Source organism: Augochlora pura, chromosome 7, assembly GCF_028453695.1.
Source record: "Augochlora pura isolate Apur16 chromosome 7, APUR_v2.2.1, whole genome shotgun sequence".
NCBI lineage: Eukaryota > Metazoa > Arthropoda > Insecta > Hymenoptera > Halictidae > Augochlora > Augochlora pura.
The window spans coordinates 22,128,540-22,149,619 of record NC_135778.1 but is presented as its reverse complement, the minus strand read 5'-3'; the positions used below and the strand labels follow the sequence as shown (position 1 = coordinate 22,149,619).

At 35.4% G+C, this 21,080-nt stretch overlaps 1 protein-coding gene across 3 annotated transcripts in view; it reads left to right on the top strand.

The window, feature by feature from the left end:
* Sm (heterogeneous nuclear ribonucleoprotein L) overlaps positions 1–21,080 on the top strand; it is a 422,062-nt gene that overhangs the window by 139,649 nt on the left and 261,333 nt on the right. For all 3 annotated transcript variants that reach the window (XM_078187714.1, XM_078187713.1, XM_078187715.1), the window contains 2 exons: positions 8,038–8,123; positions 12,336–12,432. In XM_078187714.1, the coding sequence (XP_078043840.1) occupies positions 8,038–8,123; positions 12,336–12,432 (183 nt within the window). The remainder of the gene's footprint in view (positions 1–8,037; positions 8,124–12,335; positions 12,433–21,080) is intronic.

Genomic DNA, 21,080 nt, shown 5'->3' with positions numbered 1-21,080 from the left:
GTAATCATATTTCCCGAATATGTAAAACAATATTAATAATAATTTTTAGCTTTTTTAAATTTTTGATTGCATTTTCAAGTCCTTTTTAACCGAATTCTTAGGTCATCAGGGTCAAGATTTGTATTGATTTGTTTGTCATCGCTAGATGGGGATCTGTATGGAAATTCCTATGTTCATACGACATTTTTGAAAAATTCGGGGTGGTCACAAATTCTGTTCAGTATAGTTTTTAAATATATCGATTAGTTTCATATGTAAATGCTGCGAAATCCAGAGCTTGCATCTGATACGTGTCTCTGTTAATTTATCGATCAGTTATTGTCGTCGAACTTACATGTAACTGTCGTTCAGTAATGTCTTACATATGTAATTTATACATAAACAAGATATTGTATGATTTATAATTATTATATAATTTTTTTATTAATTTATACATATAGACAAGTTAAAAAAAAATGCTGTTAGTTTATGTAAATTTATCTTTGCTTTCCATAAATAATAAACTGTCTAGATATTATACGTCTCGAGTTTCAGGAATGCAAACTGCTTAATTACGGAATACAAACGATCGTTAACAAATTCCTAAGAAACATCAGAGATTCAACATATTCTATTATACTGTCCCACATTTTCTCGAGGAAGTCTTTAGTTCGCAGAATCGGAAATCTGTCCGTCTACCTATAAATACCGGGTTTCCATCGGAGCTTAAGGATTTCCATTTTCCTTTTCGCTGATGGCAACAGAAAAATCGTACGATTCAGCGACAGGCCGAATAATAAACGCTTCTTGCTCACATCGAACGCGATTTCGCAAAACAGTGGAAACAGAGGCACGACACAGAGACGTGTATTCTTGAAACTGACAACATCGCGTGTGCAAGTTCGTCGACCTGTGCGATAATACGATTAAAGGAGCTTATTTTATTCATTCACGTCTGGGATGATGAACGTTGTTTCACAGATATTTCAGCCGTTTATTTTGAAAGTGGCCAAACTCCATTTGTTTTCAAATCGAGATATTTAAGGGTTTGCGTTTCAATGAATTTAAAAATGAATTTAAAATTTTTGTCGCACTCTTGAAGTAGCAAAATATGAGCCGCTTATTTTGAAAGTGGCCTTTTCAGACCTGCAATGTTTCCATATATAAAATAACCTGGAGCACATTTTATACATTATGAAATTGAATTTCGTGACTCGTGTAACAGTTTACTGCTCTTGACAATTTTTTAGATTTTAACAATGTCTGAGTAAATTTGATAAAAATTATTTTGAAATGTTCCATGATAATTATTAGCGACGCCTTAGAATCGCCACTCGACCGTAAAGGGTTAAAAATTCATATTTGTTATAGTCCGACTTTTTTGCACACGCTCAAAGTAATCGATGTAACTTGAAACGAGCGAACATAGGAACGCAACTTTTCCATATAAATTAATAACGAATTTATAATTTCAAAGGAGAATTTATACTTTGATGTTTACAATAAAATATAACTAGTTAGCTATTGCTATCACTTTGAAACATGCGTAGATTACTATAGTTATACTATATATGAGCCGTTCATTTTGAAAGTGGCCTAACTCCATTTATCTTCAAATCGAGATATTTAAGGGTTTGCGTTTCAATGAATTTAAAAATGTACGTATAGGATACTAATGACTCATACTGCTTAAGTGTATCTAAGGGTGATCAATTTATAGTTCCTATTCAAATAGTGGCAATTATTAAGTGAATAATATGCGTTTTCTTATCAAAAATGGAGTTAGGCCACTTTCAAAATAAACGGCTCATTTAATCATTAGCATCCGGAGTATTTTTCTGACATACCTGACACCGTGGAATCGAAAGTGTTGTGAACAAACATGTATAATTTGTTGTATATATTTTTCATGTTTCGTTGTATTTTAGACATTTTAAAGATGAAAGGGATTCGTTACTCGAATCAAAAAATCGTTTTCGCTGTGTTATTGGATAAATAAATTATGGCTTAATATAAAAAATAAAACTTGTCTATATAACAATGCAAGAGATATGGCAAACATTGATTTTCATTCTCAATAATTTTAGTCAGTTGAAAATAATGCAACAGTATTTTTTAATTCCTTAAATGCTATAAAGTAAACAAGAAAATACCTTAGCCAGATGTTACTCCCTTTCTTACCTAGAATCAGATTTTTATATAAGAAATATATCATTCCGTTAAAAAAATAGAATAAGATTATTATTACCGTATTATGTGTTCTTCGAAGATAAGCAACTTCTGTCCGAGACTTTTAGTCTATTTTTAAATACTATAGAGCTTATATAGTGCCTTTCCACTGGAAGAGGATGAAAATTCAAAAAGTTGCTGCAAAATGATTTATCTCCCTACGTTCTCGTTTGATTGTACCGAGTAGCGATAAGGAAGAAATTTATTAAATGAACGTAACCCATTCCATCTGTACTATCTACTATGTCATAGGAGGATTACCTGTCCTAGAAATGTCTCCGATCCATCCAGCATACGACTAAAAAACTAGAAAAGAGGCAAAACAGTCGACTTGCTCGAGTTTGTAGAGTATCCCCTAAAGAGATTCGTAAACGATCGTATGTTTCGCCGGGTAAACGTTGGAATTCGTAATCGGGCTGGCAGCTCCCTATCGTCTGGACGTAAAACGTCCTCGTGGAGGAGTTTTCAGCTCAAAAGTGGGTTTGGCAAGTCGCCATGCTGCGACGTCAGCCTCGCCGCTCGCCGGCGAGATTCCAGCTCGCTGGTATGCAGCTACAGGTAAACGTACACCTGGTCCTTAAACGATTTCAATTGCCGGTCTCTGTTCAACCGCGCTCAAACGGTTTTCACGCTGTTTTTAGCCCGCTTAATGCTTTGATGCTCCCAAAGGGTGAAACAGCAAAGAGAAGATCGCCCTCCCGTCTATTTACAATATATATGCGGCCCCGAGTAAATATTTCTCATTGAAACCTGGCCAATTTGCGGAGTCATCGATTTAGCGATTACTCTTCGGATGTTGATCCGTCTGGTCCTGTTAACAAAAACTTTCCTCGCGGTTTACCGTTCCGTAGCAATTTCCGGGCTACTAAATCGGAAGAGCTCTCCCCGACACTCCATAGATCTCATTGCGGAGAAACAGAGGTCGGCAGCCGATAAGTCGGTGTTTGCTATCAAGCTGGATAAGATACCGCGGCGTTCCGTCGAACGTTCGTCGTTTCCTCGTTTTTCGCGAGCCGTTTGCGTTCTTTCCTAGCTCCTCTCGCCGCAGCTGATACTCGAATAGCGGTGAACGCTTTGACCAGGAATTTAAAGAAATCTCGACGCAGTCTTAGGCAACCATTCACTAAATACGTACAGTCGATCGCGAAAGTCTGCATTCGATACCGCTCGTAATTATAGACTGCGGTGGAAATCCTGTCGTCGTATATCCGGTTAACTGTCGTTGATAGTCGGGCACTTTTCAAGACTCAATAACTCTTCTTTAGAACTGAACTAAACGATTTGAATTTTGTTTAGGTAATGGAAGGAATGATCTATTAGATTATAACTAGAATGCTATTTTAAATTTTACTATTGCTTAGAATAGCAGATGAAAATAAAAGATTACGTTCTTCAACTATTTTATTTGACCGTGTAACGAAAATTTAAAAAATGTATTTTGTAAATCTTGGCAAAGTTATATGCATGCTGAAAATTTTATCGAAATCGAATGAGCTCGATTAATAAATGTGCGAAATTTGCAGATTTTTAAAACCATATTTTTAATGCTTTGTAACTTGACATTGTTTTACCAAGATCTGCAAACGTTATTTTTTAAATGTTCGTTATAGAATCAGATGGAAAAGTTAAAAAGCAAGAGATTTTTATTATCCAGTATACAAATTCTTCGTTTCAGTTAAAATAAAAATCAAATCATTTAGTCGAATTTTAAGGGAATTATTGTGCTTTAGACCGTGTCCGAATATCAACCAATGTCACAGATACTTCAGTGTAATCATTTATTCTAAGTATCTGTACAGGTTTTATATGGAACCATTGTACTTGCGAAAGATGCTGTCAACTGTTCAGTAAAATCATTTTCATGATTTTTAAAAGGAAATAAAAACCTACTATACATTTTTTGTGCTAAATTCCCATCTGAAAACAGTCATTAAAATCGTTTTTTTTTTTTTTTTTTTTTTTTTATTATAAAGAAAAAGATTGAATGAAAAACGATTAAACTGATCAGTAGAATATGATCTGCAAATGGATGAATATAGAATATTGCAAAACCTCTATTTCATCTCCTTTATAGTATGTATTACATATGTGCACAGATACGCTATATACATAATATGACGTACATACTACCCGACTAAATATTATAATTTATACATACAAATATAACAGACACCACTGTTCTGGACAGATTTTCACTAATTGATGGTTCGACTAATTGCTCAATTCACTAATTAATTAATTTAGGGGAAGTGCAAAATTTTGATTGTTTGCTTTTATTAAGACTCGTGCGACTAGGATTTTGTGACTGACTGTAAGTACGCGTGATCGACGAAAGTTTATGCTATTAAAATGCATAAATATTTAAGTAAGCGAGCAAGCGAATAATTACCTCTCCCCGCGTCCCACTCGATTCTCTATCCGCGCTTTTCCCACTCGTCGACCGTGGAAATTGAACGTTTCGAAAACTCGAACGAACCTTTCGAAAACGTCGCACCGTAGATCAGTTTCATGAAATTAATATCAAAAAGAATCAAATTTTGGATGTTCCGCAAACGAATCTATTTTCACTCATATATTATTCAATTTATCAACACAGTATTTCATTAATTATTTCGTTACTTCCGATTAAAAGTTTCATACATACGTGTCGTTTTGTACGCATTTACATGTATATATTTTTATATAGATTTTTATATGTGCAAGAGAAAGATTTAGTCGATTAGTTAAAAATTATATTTTCGCTGAAAAGTACTATCAGTAAAACTAAGGGGATAAATAATTGTATTTAAGTATCGTCTCACGCGAATATGTAACTGCAATCTGCTGGAGGAATATATTTAATGACATGGTAATTGTGAATTATAACTTTAACAGTATGCGATAATACGAGAATGTTTTAAGAATTCTAGGTACATAAATGGCTGTACTATAAGAATCCATTGTTCTATCATAAAAATATGTTCTTTTAGAAACAGAATTTGATATGAATTTTCAGAGCGTGAAAATGACGACTTGCCTCGAGAGACAATAAACTGTCTTATGTTTGTAAACAAAATATAACGAGATGTAACGAATAGATCTAATTTCATTAGGTCGTGATATTATCGTCACCTTATTTCACGATATACAAATTTTCGCACTGATTCTACCTAATATTTTATGAAATGTTGTACAGTGATCGATTCCTTCTGAATATACGACGAACAGCATTCTGATTTGGAAATTTGCTTTATTGGCAGAAAGCAGAACGAAACATAACTTATCTATCTTCGTAAATGGACATAAGTAATTACGTAACGTACGTAAGCACATCGAGTAATGACATAATGTCGTTATTGATTTCTACCGATTTTGATTGGCTCGTAAAAACTCGCAACTGTTCTTGCATGTTGCCGTTGCAGCAATGACGACCACATTCTGCACCACAAGAAAGAACTCAGTCTAACAGATTCCAAAGAAGTTACGTACCAATGTTGAAATCGTATATTACGAATTTCATCTGGTATCTACAGTATCCGAAAAAGAAGTATTCATACACCACTAGGTGCTCTACTTCGAATGGCGATAATTTCATTTGTAGAACATTATTATAACAATTAAATACACTGAAACGGTAGGAGATTAACGCAGCTTTCAATAGTATTTCATTAAGGTATAAACATTTTATTACAAGATATAAAACAAAATTTTTAGCGAGTACAAAAATCATGGAGGAAAAAATATTCATACGTAGATTTTTTTTTTAATAAATGAACAATTTAACGAACTAACAAATGAATTAATATTTTGCAGGATATCTCTTTATTATCTATAACGGCTTGCAGTCGCCTGGGTATCGATGAAATTAAATTATTTGTTATATTTTCATCGATTTTTCTCCATTCTTCTTGCAACGCATTTCTTAAATAATTTTTATATTTGAAATTCTGTAGTTTCGTCCACGGCGTTTTGATTCTTTTCAAATAATCACTATGGGGTTGATATCTGAAGACTGTGCGTCGGTGTTTCCAGGGCATGTGGCGCGTTGTATAACAACCATTCTCTAACATAAATAATATTTATGTTTGGGATCATTGTCCTGTTGATAATACTAGCAATCTAATATTCCATTGTCCTCATATTATACCAATCGCTTTATATCACGATACTGCATACACATGTATTAGTCAATAAGAAATCAAATTACGATTTGATTAATTCACCGCTTGTAAAACGACGACTTTTCATTTTCCTGCCATTTTCTAAGAGAAACGATGATTGTGCGACTTCGCGGCCAGTCGTTGAACCGAGCACCGTCGCGCTTCATTATCTCTGCGGTGCAAAGAGCTTCTGGAAATGATTCTTCTAAATACAGGTTGTACAGGCATAGCGGGCATTCTCGTTAACGGGCCGAGAGAGACACGGACAGGCCGGCTATAAATTCGTGGATATTTGTTCGTTCAAGTGCGGACACTCTTTTTCACGAGGCATTGAAATTTCGCGAATCTGGAAATGGGGCGATAAATTTACTGACCGTTCCGGAAAGATATACGAGTCCCGAGGAAACACGCTCCCGCAACTACCGGACGCGCAAAGCTTCTTAGAATCACATTCTGTATGCGCGGGGAATAAGATGTGTACGAAAATGTCGGATTTGAATGGGAGATACGCTGCGGGAAATATTTCACGGGCCGCCGGGCCACTTTCACCGTGAAACGTGCCGACGTCGTCCATTATTTTATTATTCTTCGCGATCTTATTATATTTCCTCGACTGGGTGTAAGCGTCCGAAACAGCGCCGCAATGGGCACCGGTTTCAGACACGGTGGCGCGTCGTTCGAAAATTTATCAACACCACGGCGTTGCTATGATTTTTCATTCAATAAATTCATAGATGCGATGCCCACGATTTTACGGCTCGCTAAATATTTCGCTTCATTTCGTTTTGTGTCTCGATGCTGTATCTTTTCCACTTATTATTTCCATGTAATCAAAGAGGTGGTATGGAATACAATGTTTAACGAGTTAGCTGTTTTTCATGAATATACGTGTCGTTAAGCAAAATCTCGGTTGACTGATTAAGGGTACATACTTTCATATTCCTTTTTAAATCATGCAAATTATTAACGAAATTAATTAAACAAAATATACAGGCAATCAAACATATTTGTATATAGTATAATTACAGTAATCTACGCATGTTTCAAAGTGATTGCAACAGCTAACTAGTTACATTTTATTGTATACATCAAAGTATAAATTCTCCTTTGAAATTATAAACTCGTTATTAATTTCCATGGAAAAGTTGCGTTTCTATGTTCGCTCGTTTCAAATTACATTGATTACTCTGAGCGGGTGCAAAAAAGTCGGATTACAACAAATATGAATTTTTAACCCTTTACGGTCGAGTGGTGATTCTAAGGCGTCGCTAATAATTATCATGCAACATTTCAAAATAATTTTTACCAAATTTACATCGTTAATCATACATTGTTAAAATCTAAAAAATTGTCAAGAGCAGTAAACTGTTACACGAGTCAGAAAATTCAATTCCATAATGTATAAAATGTGCTCCAGGTTATTTTATATAACCTGTTATTTTATATATGGAAACATTGTAAGTCTAAAAGAAAATTTTGTATTTCCAGTTAAAATGGCTCCAACTGCAAAGGGTTAAATCTGTATCAAATTATTCCGTTACCCACGCGCGGATAACACGGCAATCAAGTACTAATATTAGTTATATTTAGAACGTAAATGATGAAAATCAGTGAACTGTCAGCGGAAAAGCCAATATCTTGTATTGATTCTAATGTTCTCTAAAATAGATTCTCTCACTTTCTGTTGCAGGAAGTATTACACACGATCAGCGCGCCCAGCGGACAAGTTCGGCGTATCGTTATCTTCAAGAAAAACGGGGTTCAAGCCATGGTGGAATATCCTTTGAAATAGAACGGTTGCGTCCACTCGATGGATCGCGTTTCACGTATGAGATACACGCGAAATGCCGGCACATCGCCGGCACGGTGGATGAGCTTAAAGCTCGAGAGGATTTCCATGGTGACACATATCTTTCAAATGACTCGACGCGAAAGTTTGTCGGTCACGCGCCACTGTTACAATGCGATGAGGATTTATAACCGGAACTTGGTGGCCGACGATACGAGATCTTTCACCTTGGTTATATCTCGCCTGTAAATTACACCGGCTAAGATGTTTGACAGCGTTAGACGATGTGACGCATACCAGTGGATTTATGGTATACTCGGGAAGAGGATCGATTAGTTACGTTGAATTTCATCTGATTAATCGAGTATTGTGTAGCCGGTTGAATGAAAACAACCAGCAAATGTTTATTTATTTATTTAGTGGAGGTTTATTTATTTGTTCGAACGTGGATCAATACGTAATGATATTAATATTACCGAACATTTCACAAATATAATTTCAAAATAGTTCGATATCAAAATTAATGCGAGTAATCTCTGAGTGTATTCGGTTTCAAATTCGAATGCTGATTCTAATCCTCCTTGTATCTTTAATGCAAATAAATCTTGGAGGAAATTATATACGCGATTAGAATTAAATGTAAATTCTTTTCTTTAATCTCTTGCCGTGCCATTCTCTTTGCAATTGTCGTGATTAGAATTTTCTCTATGCTAAAATTTGATTCCTACTTAAAGATGAACATTTATACCTAACAGCTTATTACTTAGAAATCTCCATCGTGAGTCTGACTCGTTAAAGTACGGTAGCGGGTTAATGCATCGACTGCAAGGTCATTAGGGACAAGATCTGTGTTTTTAGGTTTACTGCTAAATTTATTATTATTTCTTGTCAGTATTAACACAGTATAGCCGCTTCAAAGTTTTAAGTGCATACAACAACGCGTATTATAATAATCAGCACCTGTCCAATCATGTTGGAATATAATAACTAATATGTCGAGATCGGACGAACAAAATGATACGTTGCTACAGTCGTTGAATTTGTAGTTTTATACTGCATGAGAGCGATTGTAAGAAATTCTCGGTTTTAACCCTTTGGCTACGGCACACTTTGGCACGGCCGTAGTTTTTCGTTAGACATGCATTTCTGAGGTTGTATATTAAAATATTCAAAATATTGAATTCTATTAGATTATACCAATATTACTTGAAGTGAACAATAATATTAAGCTTTTTTACAATATATAGAGCATAAATATTACACAATATATAATTAATCAAATTTAATAATAAACGGGGGCGAAATTTGATCTTGACGCCTATTGGCGCCTACAATACCTGGAAGCCAACGTGTGTCGGGCGCCAATAGGCGCCAACAGTAGTCAAAGGGTTAAAAAATAATTACCTTGAAACAAGGATCACTCTATATTTGGACGTGCCCTTTGAAATTGTTGTACCTTGTTCTGAAAAGTTTACCCACACGAGCATAGATCACGGATATATTTAGAGATCTAAGAACCGTAACAGGGAAGCTTTGTTATACATAAAGATCCACAGTTCACAAACAGTATAAGATTTGACTATTTGACGCTTTATTTAGTGAATTTAAAGTCGAAAAGTCAAACGCGCGACATCAACTGCCTCCAGTTACCGTGGTTCCGCAATAATTTTACTTGCACTTAAAAACACCATTATTAAGTTAAAGATTCTGAATTTTTTTTATATATTATTGATCTGTAATTTTCATAACAGAATCGAAACTTTAACTTCTTGAGCTCTATAAAATGCGTAAAGTAATTTAAAATTTTTTTTAAATTTCTAATAATAGTTTTACGTATTTCTGCCTTGATCTTGTTTAAGGATTCAAGACACACGTTGCAAGTGAATATGAAAGAAAAAAAAATACGAAAATGATGCCATTCAAGACAAAAAACGAAACTATTATAGCCATAAAGCTCGACCAAATTACATGTTTTTCTATTGAGCGTAATTCAGTAACTGAAACAAATTTACGTTTATTTTGTCGAATTGAATTTTACAAAATTACGCTAAATAATTTAAGGCGAAATATTTTATGTTTTTATATTTTTGTTATAAAATTGTGTATCTAAAACTGATCGCAGTAATTGGAGCACAGTAATTAAACCGGCGTCCAGAAATTGATACACAGTAACTAGAAAAGGTTTAGTAAGTATTACATTAGCGTTATAGTCGAAAAATGGAGAAATGCTTTCAGAGAATAAAATATAGGGGCAGGATAGATATTAACTATTGCGGGCATGAAAACAAAGTGGAGTTTTATTCACGGTAGCAACTCGGCTGATTAATCATCTATTATATCGTGGTGTTTCCCGTCGACGTGTCGGGAGATCTAGGATCGTGCCGTGAAATTTATGAGCGTCGACAGATGTTTGTAAACTTAACCAATGTCATCTGTCTTCGACTCCATTCATCTGTGAACACGCATGGAGGGAGTAAGCCAGTGGTGTTTTGTTTTAAAAATACTCGTACGTCGTCCATCGGTGATCATGGAGAATGCTCCCACTGGCAAGCGTGCAGTAAAGTGTATTTTCCAAATTTCCGGGGATAAATCTGACGTTGGTAGTAACAGAAACTAAACTGACATTTTCGTTGCGTCCGGAACTTGTGAAATATTTGACCAATATCCAAATATACAGGGTGAGTCATTCAACGTTCGCACCTTAACACGTTCGTCGCCCAGCGCAAATCACTCGAATTTCTTACCAGTCCCAAATTCGGTAGTTAGAACGCATAGAATAACGTTATATTTTCTACATTAAATATAAATTAATCTATAACAAATATAATAGTGTATGAATTTTTAGTATTTTTATTTTGTATATTTTACATTTGCCGGTGCTTATTCCAGCAAATTCCCGTGCTACAAATGAAATTTTCATAAATTAAATATATAAAATCTTGAATAAGAAGAACGTCATCCATATTTGGGTGACGGGGCCCCTACGGAAGCATACCTGTCACCCAGATATGGGTGACGCGACGGCGAACGCGTTAACTTCCCTTGAGAACTACATGTTGCACAAATAAATATTTTGAACGATAGTTATTTAGTATAATTTAAATGCACGGCATTTAATTGTTTCCTATTTTTCTTTTTTATAAAAATACGGTCTAATGAACATTTACACTTATGTTTGCATAATATAAAGAATATAAATAATATTAATATATATATAAAGAATATCTTTAAAGAATATTTCGATAAAAGTTCATTTCTTAACCCTTGCGTTTTAATACAATTTTTGGTTCCGTATTTAATAGAATAATATAGAAAAAATGGTCTTTTTTACGGAAAATGAAAATAGAAACAACTTTATTTTGAAATGTTTTTCTATGCAACATGTATTTTACGAGGAAAAATAAGGTGAAAGAGTTAAGTGACGTCCTGTAGATTCAACGCTATCACCGCACGATATTCCGTATTACGTTGTTATCATCAGACTGTGGGTCTTTACGCAAAATAAGAGTCTTGCATTAAGTATAAGAAACCGGTGTTAAATAGAAATGCATATACATATTTCTTCTTTTAGTGGATCTACAAAATTGAGAATAATGTAACATTATTGCCAAATTCTTCTGATATTTTCAATTCTTTCGTATAATATTTCATAATTCTTATCTGCAGTCTAGTTATCGCTCCAACAAAATGTTATCGAATATTCACAGAATTTTTTCTTCAAACAAAACAACGCGAATGACGATTACTATTAAATATTTACTGTAAAATTCTTATTATCGCTAGACTTTTTATTGACCGTTGAATGTTGCTCTCTTGTTTGCAACGACAAGCGAATGATTTGACAATAATAGCTTATGGAATGAATTAGAGACTATACAAACAAGAACTAATAAAGAAAGAAAGAGCACAAAATTGATTCATATGTGACATATGTCTGTTTCCCATTGAATCTCTTACAAACGACTGGTCGTTGAAATAACATGCAGCTACTGCGAAACAAATTGTGTAATACATGAGGGAAGAAATGCGAAGAAATGCGAAAACGAATCTCGTTTGTTCCCTGTCATGAACGGTGCGCGCTAAACCGATGGAAATCCTCTTTGACGTTAGTAGATCCCCCCTCTAGATGATTTTTGTCTTCCAGTAAGCCCGCGAAGAACAGTGTCTATACATTCTTAACTTAGTCCTCTGAAATCCACGTTCGACTCGGTGGAATCGGCGACGAGAGCGAAGGAGACACTTCAAGGGGCGGACATATACTCCGGCTGCTGCACACTGAAAATCGACTTCGCAAAGGTGAGTGTAGAAAACCTATTCTCCTTTTTACTGCTAGGCATCCAGATTCGCTCCGCTCGAGGAGCGTGGTTACCGCATGAATGCGCGAAGCCGAACTTCGGCTCGTTATAATAGACCAGGGATGGACGGGCCTGGAATGAAAGGGTGAAAATAAAGAATCCAAGGAAGAGGGAACAGCGCGTAAAGAAGAGAGAAAAAAATGAAATAAGCCTCTCGAGTTCCATCGTTAATATTCATGAGAAAGAATCCCGCGGAGAAATGCTTCCGCAAATAATGGAAACGTTCTAAATTCACGTTTCCCTTACGTAACCGGGCCCCCCTGTACTTACGCCACCATAAAACCGAGGAAATTTGCTCGTTTCATTCATTTTACGTGCTCGTTACATATTCTTCCAATTACTTGGCGCGCCGGCGCCCTGCCCGCGGAGGACATTCCTCCCAATATTTCATCCGACGTCTAATTAGTGGATTCAAAATAATACACCGGAAAAGTCTACCCTCGAAACGCAACATGTTGGCGCGCCTCTACGCCCGGCTTCAACATTTTCACCAGCGAACCCATGCAATACGAGACCAGACGTTTGTTGAATTTCCTGCCACTATTTGACTTTTAGGGGATGGCTCGGTCGATATACAGGGTGAGTCGCCCAATTGGGGACTGATCATATTTCGAGTTTGGTATCGGGTAGAAAAAGTTGTTTGCTGCATTTTCATGCGACTTTGTTTTTTCGTAAGTGCCTAGGGGTGCAGATCTAAAAAAATCCGAACGCCCTTTTGTTTCTTAATTGAGTCGCATATTTTTGTTCAGTTGTATCGATTTTTCACGTTGCTCTGCGTAAAAGAACAGAAGGGCGTCATGACAACAATATTAATATTTCGTGAGTATTTTACATTTTTACTAAGCGTAAATACTTGCGAACGTAATATCAGTGTTACCGAGATGCTTGATAGAACATTTCGTCACGGGGCTTGACATCACGTGACGACGTAAGTCGGATTTACTACTTTTCTAATTTTATTATGAAAAAAAAAAACATTAAAAAACGATGTATGCAATGCGTAAAATCCGAAGGCGGAGCGTTCGAACATTTTTGTAAGGTAAACATTGAGTGGTAAAAAATGTGAACTATCTCACGAAATATTAATTTTGCTAACATGGTCCTAACGATTTTTTACGCATAACGACCCAGGGAATCGATGCGAATAAACAAAGATATGTGACTCCATTAAAAAAAAATGTGCATCTGCATTTTTCAGATGCATCGCTGCATTTATAAAAAGAATGAAGAGTCTATCGATTCTAGTCATGCACAGTGAGTTTGTGAAAGAAATACCTCAAATATACATATAACAATTTTTAGAATAAAACTACCAGCTTATGTGAGGAAATATTCCGGCTATGTATTAGTTATTTTATTTATAAATTAGTCAACTGTTGGCATTTTGTGGTTTCAAAAAATCCGTGGCTGCTGTCTGTTTGTTGTCATAAAACATACAGTAAATTATCTCGAATTGTTCCTCAGCTCAGTAAACAACAATGGACAATTTGGGAAGTGGAGATACGATTATTCGATCCTTGCGACTCGTGTTTATTATTGTAAACAATCTGCGAGGACCGAATAACCGTATCTCCTCTTTTCACATTGTTAATTTTTATTTATAAGTTAAAGGAATTGAAATAATATTTTTTACAAGTAGTATTTCCCTCAACTGTGTTGCACACGCTTCATTGGAAATAGTAATTTATTTCTGAATTAAATAAAATAATAGTTGAAATACTCATTCAATTGTACATGTAAGTAATATAAGTATTTAAAGTACACATTTGACAATGTAGACCTGAAATACTTAAGTGAAATAAATGTTTTCTTTATTATGCTTGAAATGAAACACTTGAATATAATTTCCATTTTACAAATAAACACGAATTAACATTTGTGACGATTACATTTGAGACGTGTACGTTGTTGATAATAACCAGATAATAAATATTCCAATAACAATACAAAATATTTATTTTTCAAAACAATATAAGTTTGTGCTCTTTTTATTTATTTTCTCTCATAAATATTAATCATGAAAAGCAGAATTTTAAATAGTGAACAGAAATTTAGAGACATGAAATGCAATTTCAAATAGGTATTTCCGGTATCTACTTCAGTTAACAATTTTAATTTGCATAATATAAATACCTATAATAACCATTCCGTGTTGTATCGTAATCATGTTCCCGAAATTGCCGAAATATTGTTTTATAAAAGCAAGAGTAATTCATTAACTATTTCCAATACGATCTCGAATATTTTAGAAGCATATATTCCTTATTGTTACAGTTAACATGCTACATTTCAATATCACTGAATGTTTACTACAGAGGCTGTCAAATTTCGTATCGCCTCAATTATGAAATATAAACAATCGTTTTCAACGTAAATATAAAAAGGCTATATGTTTCGGTGAAACTGTAGAGACAACAATTTTAGTAAATTTCAAACACCGTGAACCGTGCAAACATTTGCTATAGAACACAAATATTTTGTCGCTTCTGGCATCAATGCTACTGGAACACTAAGGGTTGTAAAGAATTTTCACGCTGCTCTGTTCTTGCGCTCGGTTCTATCGTGGAAAAAGATCGCAAAGCAAACAGCGACGGCGTGCCTCAGAGGGAATGAAAAGAAAATCATGCGCATTAGCATTAGGCCTGAGGCGACGAGGCCTTCCGTGTCGTTTCAAAGAAAGAAGAAAAAAGAGGGTTGATTCGTATAGCGAGCCGCGCGTGAAAGCTCTTTCTCGTCTAACGAGTGAGATCTTGTTTCAGAGCATGTCGAGAACCGGTCGATCGGTTTTTCAATTGATGTCCATATTTAGTTGCTCATCGACGAAAAGGATCGTTATTTGTTCCGTCAATTAACATAGTTCGCTAGAAATTACTTTTCCTTGTATTTATTCAAAGGATCTTTTAGCTTTCTCGAAATCTTCTAATTGCGCCCCGATCATGTGGATTGCCGTTCACATTTCTGTTAATAATACTGTACCTGTAAATATTTATAAACAACGTGTATAGCCCAATCAAAATTAAAGCTTCGAGAGGACAATTATATTTGTTCTCATTTAATGATCCCTTGAAAGTGGCCTAACTCCATTCTTGATAAGAAAACGCATATTATTCACTTAATAATTGCCACTATTTTCATAGAAACTATAAATTGAACACTCTTAGATACACTTAAGCATTATGACTCATTAGTATCCTATACGTGTATTTTGAAATTCATTGAAACGCGAACCCTTAAATATCTCGATTTGAAGATAAATGGAGTTAGGCCACTTTCAAAATAAACGGCTCATATATAGTATAATTATAGTAATGTACGCATGTTTCAAAGTGATAGCAATAGCTAACTAGTTATATTTTATTGTATACATCAAAGTATAAATTCTCCTTTGAAATTATAAATTCGTTATTAATTTATATGGAAAAGTTGCGTTCCTATGTTACATCGACCACTTTGAGCGTGTGCAAAAAAGTCGGACTATAACAAATATGAATTTTTAACCCTTTACGGTCGAGTGGCGATTCTAAGGCGTCGCTAATAATTATCATGCAACATTTCAAAATAATTTTTATCAAATTTACTCAGACATTGTTAAAATCTAAAAGATTGTCAGGAGCAGTAAACTGTTACACGAGTCACGAAGTTCAATTCCATAATGTATAAAATGTGCTCCAGGTTATTTTATATATGGAAACATTGTAAGTCTGAAAAGGCCACTTTCAAAATAAGCGGCTCGTATTTTGCTACTTCAAGAGTGCGACAAAAATTTACTGTCTGCTTAACCTGAATTTGCGCGTGAAAAATTAATTGCTGGAAACGCGTTACACAGTGTCATAATTTACTACGTAGGAAAGAGACTGGGTTAAAGAAAGTGCTGCGCGAATTATAGATTATGGGGCGCTGTATTGTATTCCTTCATCCGTAGGAAAACGGATTTGTCGGAGGAACACAATAACGTTCCGTTCGTTGATTGTACGGGCGGCGTTAATATCGTTCCGAGTATATCGGTTCTCCTAGACGCGTCCATATCGCATCTAATTACCGATAATTGCTCACTTCGCGTATTGCTCCCAATAATTAAATAATCGACACCACTGGTTCCCGATTCGCTCTCGAAGTCAACCGAAGCGCGCGGCCGCGAATTTCGTTTGCTTTCTCGCGGTCCGATCGCCCGTTCAGTGAGCGGTTGGCACATTTGATTCGTGTCATGCTCGCGGACACGTACGCAAAGGCCGGTGAATTTCAGTTTCACAGTTTTTCGATCGCAGAGAATTCGCAGAGAATTCGCAGAGAATTCGCAGTGAAATCTTACGCATCTATGCGCAATGAACTATGAAATTATTAGAACGCCTTTTGAAATGGAATATCTTCTTCACAATTCGACTAAACAGTTACTAGGTTACAGAGCACCGATTAACAAAATTTTTACCGAAAATTGTAATTGTATAATTGGTTGAGGTGATAAGAAAAATAAGAAAATTTTCATTTAAAAATTTTTTATCCGAGTCTAGAGAAAATATTTTTGAACAGTGCGTTCGATGGATCTCCGATTCATACTCGTTACGAAAATTTCATCAAAATTTATCAATCCAAAAACAATCCATTGGAAATTTCCATTGTCTTTTCATAATTTATCGATTTATTACTTCCATCGGAAATTTTGTTACTTTAGGTTTGCTATTTGGGTAACTAAATATTCTTTCTAGAAGTGCAGAGGGAGGCATCGGTAATTTTTTAATAATGCTATAAATATATTTTTATCAAACGAAGTCAACAGTTATTCGCATTATTATTCGAATAACTTGACAATCCCTATTCGAAGAACTGAATCGGCTAAAAATGTTGTACGAACAAGGAGTGAAGAAAAGGATATATTGAAGTAATAATATGTTCATGTTAGATAAATATTTATTTGAAGGAACACGAACAGTGCTGAACTCTGTTCTGTATGCAGGTTCTGCGTAAAAATCTATCGTAGCCAAAGCGTTAACTAGATCGAGCATTTCGATCAGCAGGCGTTTCGATCAACGCCTGGCGTCCATGGCGAGCTCGAGGCCCGTCGTGCGATGAACGTATAGCTGCATGAGCATACCACGGTATTATTTGGCAGATCATTCCATTGGCAATAGTTGCAAAAAGGGTGGGATCGCGAGGCCACGCAGGCTCCGCCTTGGAATCCAATTTTGAACTTTGGGCCGTGCCTTACACGCTCTATTTTCATTAGGCGAACGGTCGTTTTGGCAAATACTATCGGCTGGTCTCTGGTACGCATTTGAAACGAAGTCTCCGCCGCGTTCGGGCGCATCCGCATATTTTGATCAGCGATATTTGCTCGATCTTTATTTCGCCGACACTTGGCAGATCATTTTCTTCTATTCCCGGCTGGCAACCAGAGCTTACGTAACGCGCGCGCAACACTGCGCACTTATCTGCGAAATACCTTCGATACGCAATACCGGACGAAATTACACCGTTTCCAATAGATTGTGACCGATCGATCTCCGCGCTACTCGTTTCACGGACGAGTTATATTTAATTCCCGTATTCACTGGAACTGCCGAAGAAATTCTGTTCGGGCTAGATGTCCCAATAGTCGTGTCTCCGGATTAGGAAGGGTATAGAAAAAGGAAAGTTTTATATATAAATTGATGATCCATCTTTTCTATTATGTTTATCTATTGACATGTAAGATTCGTGGAGGAGCATTACATTTTTCATATTTGAAAATGTAATGAAAATCTTTCTGGGATTCAAGTCTTCTCAGAAAGCGTAAGAAACGGTTACCCAAGATTTCTGTATATATTAATAATTAATGTAATTTTCGTCGTAGAAAATGCATATTACGTTTCAAGAAGGTTTCATTTAGTATTAACAACGATAGAAAGCATATTTTTCTATTTTTAACCCTTTGCACTCGAAGCTATTTCAACTGTAAATCTAAAATAATTTTCTTGCCTCGTAATATTTCCATTCTACGTAACAAAGTGCATTTTTATGCATAAGAAATTGATTCTTGTTACTCATACCAATAGTTTCACTGTTTAACAATTTTTTAAATCTAAACTTTGTTTGTATAAAAATTATCTTGAGACATGATAGAAGAATTTTAGTGGTGCCTCAGAGTCACCACTCGAGTGCAAAGGGTTAATATAAATCCGGTAATAGGGACAGATTTCATTGTAGATCATTTTCTTATATCAGACCACGTAATCGAACCTAACCTCATTTTCTATCAGAACAATATAATAAGATAATAATAAGAATAATTTGAAGAGTCCAGTTAGTGTTTTCACTTGATCTAGTTTCTTTATATATGAAATAACGTTTGAATATTGCAATGGGTCTCACTCCTGTACACCTACAGCTAGATTCGGTAGCGATGATCGATATAGAAATTTCCTTTCCTCTGATTGGCTGGTAATTCACCGCTAAGACAGGATCTACCGCGGATTGGATACGAGAATATTGACGCAGCTCCCGGAAGGGCAGGAAATTGTGGCCAAAAGCACTTACTTCTTATTTATCATACTAAAAATTTGTTTAAAATCAAAAACGTCTGCAAAATCGAAATATAGTTTTGTCGCGTTAAATGAAATTTCTAATATTTAATGAGAGTTTCAACGAAGCAAAAACTGGCTTAGAGACACAACAATTGGGACATCTACTTTATCTAGTCTGAACAAGAGTATCCGCGTGCTTACGTCCAATTACGGAGAAGAGGATTGGAAAGTTGCTTCTCGGAAATTTCGAACAAGCTATCTATAAAATATTGATGTCAACTAATTCCAGTTTCCGCGAACCATATGCTGGGTCAAATTAATCACGGCGATATTCGAAAAAAAGTTCCGTCGTTCAGTTCGTTAGAAACGGCCAAGTTGTTACGTTTTTGTTACTGATAATAACTCGTTTATTTTTAAAGCTTCAGTGCTTGTTTCTCCTACAGTCAGTCCCATAAGTATTCGTACCCTCATTGCTTATAGGAGAAATTTGTTGAAAACAAGGGACGCATGTAAGATTCTGCAATATACTTTTTATTATGAATGAACACAAAAGTATTCGTACCAGTGTAGATTTTGTCAAAAAATCGCATATTAGAGTAGCTTTTTTACTATATATTAATTTTCTAGTATTTAGTGGGTCCACTTTTATGCCTTATTATATCGTTTAATCGGTTTAGCATACTTTCTACCAGTTTTAATGCGATATTTGGTTCAACACTATTCCAAACTTCCAAAATTTTGTTTTTTAGCATTTGTTTATTGAAAATTTCATGCTCGTGTAGTCTTTTATCTATTTCCGCCCAGAAATTTTCTATAAGATTTGTATCTGGATTCTGGGGAGGTGTATGTAAAAAATGGGGAACGTGGTAAAGTATTCACTCGCGAACAATCTGAGCAGTATGCTTCGGGTCGTTGTCGCGTTGAAAATAATAGTCATCTTCCAGACCAAGCTTAATCGCACTTGAATGCAGATTTTCTTGGAGTATATTTTTATACTTTATCTTATCGAAAATTCCATCGATAAAGACAAGTTTGCCCACTCCGGATGTCGCCGTACAGCCCCACACCATCGCGGAGCCTCCGCCGTGCTTTACAGTTGGTTGTACATTTTTTAATTCTATTAGGCTGGAGGGAAAGTTCTGTCGTATTTTAAGTAGGCAGGTAATTTTTCTTGTAAACAAAAAAAAACATTTGGCTAGTGAGTCATTGGGAATTTTTTTGTTTTTTTTACCTGCTGTATAATATAAAAGGAGTCCTTTTTTACCGTTCATCATTTACTTGTGATATTTAAAGTGAAAAACATGTCAGTAGATAAAGTGCATTCACGACACTGCATTTTGTATGAATTCCAAAAAGGAAGCAACGCATCGGTTGCATGTAAAAATTTATGTGTGGTATTTGGAAAAGATATTGTAACTGTTCGTACTTGTCAAAGACGGTTTATCGAATTTCGTTCCGGGAATCTGAGCCTCCAAGGAAATGATCGATCTGGACGACCATCCAAGATCGATAATGATGTTTTGCGATCCATGTTGGAAAATAATCCACATTTAACAAGTCGAGAAATTGCAGAATAGTTTGGCATTCATCATACAACTGTTGGAGATCACATTAAATATCTTGGGTTTGTGTTCAAGCAAAATGAATTCAAATATTTTCTTTAAAATACGATAGAACTTTCCCTCCAACTCTATAGTTCTATATTAGGCTTTCTCCAAAGCCTCCAAAGAGAATTGTTGGGGATTGTTATCAAGAACTGTCTACGCAGAAGATAGACAATTTGAAAATTTAAATGACTTTAAATCAGTATTAAAGAGGAATGGAAAAATTTATCGCAATCTTCAATTAAAGTACTGTATAAATCCTTATTAAAAAGAATGATAGAAGTAATTGAGAACCACGATGATTCCACTGATTATTAACAGGTTGAATGCCACGCTAATTTTACCGGGATTGTTCGTGGCGCCACGATGAAATTTCCATTTAGCGATACATATAATGTTGAAATATTATATACAATAGATAATTTACAACGTATAAACATGTTTCAAATGTTTTATACTGCATTCATTTCTTCACACAACTACATCAA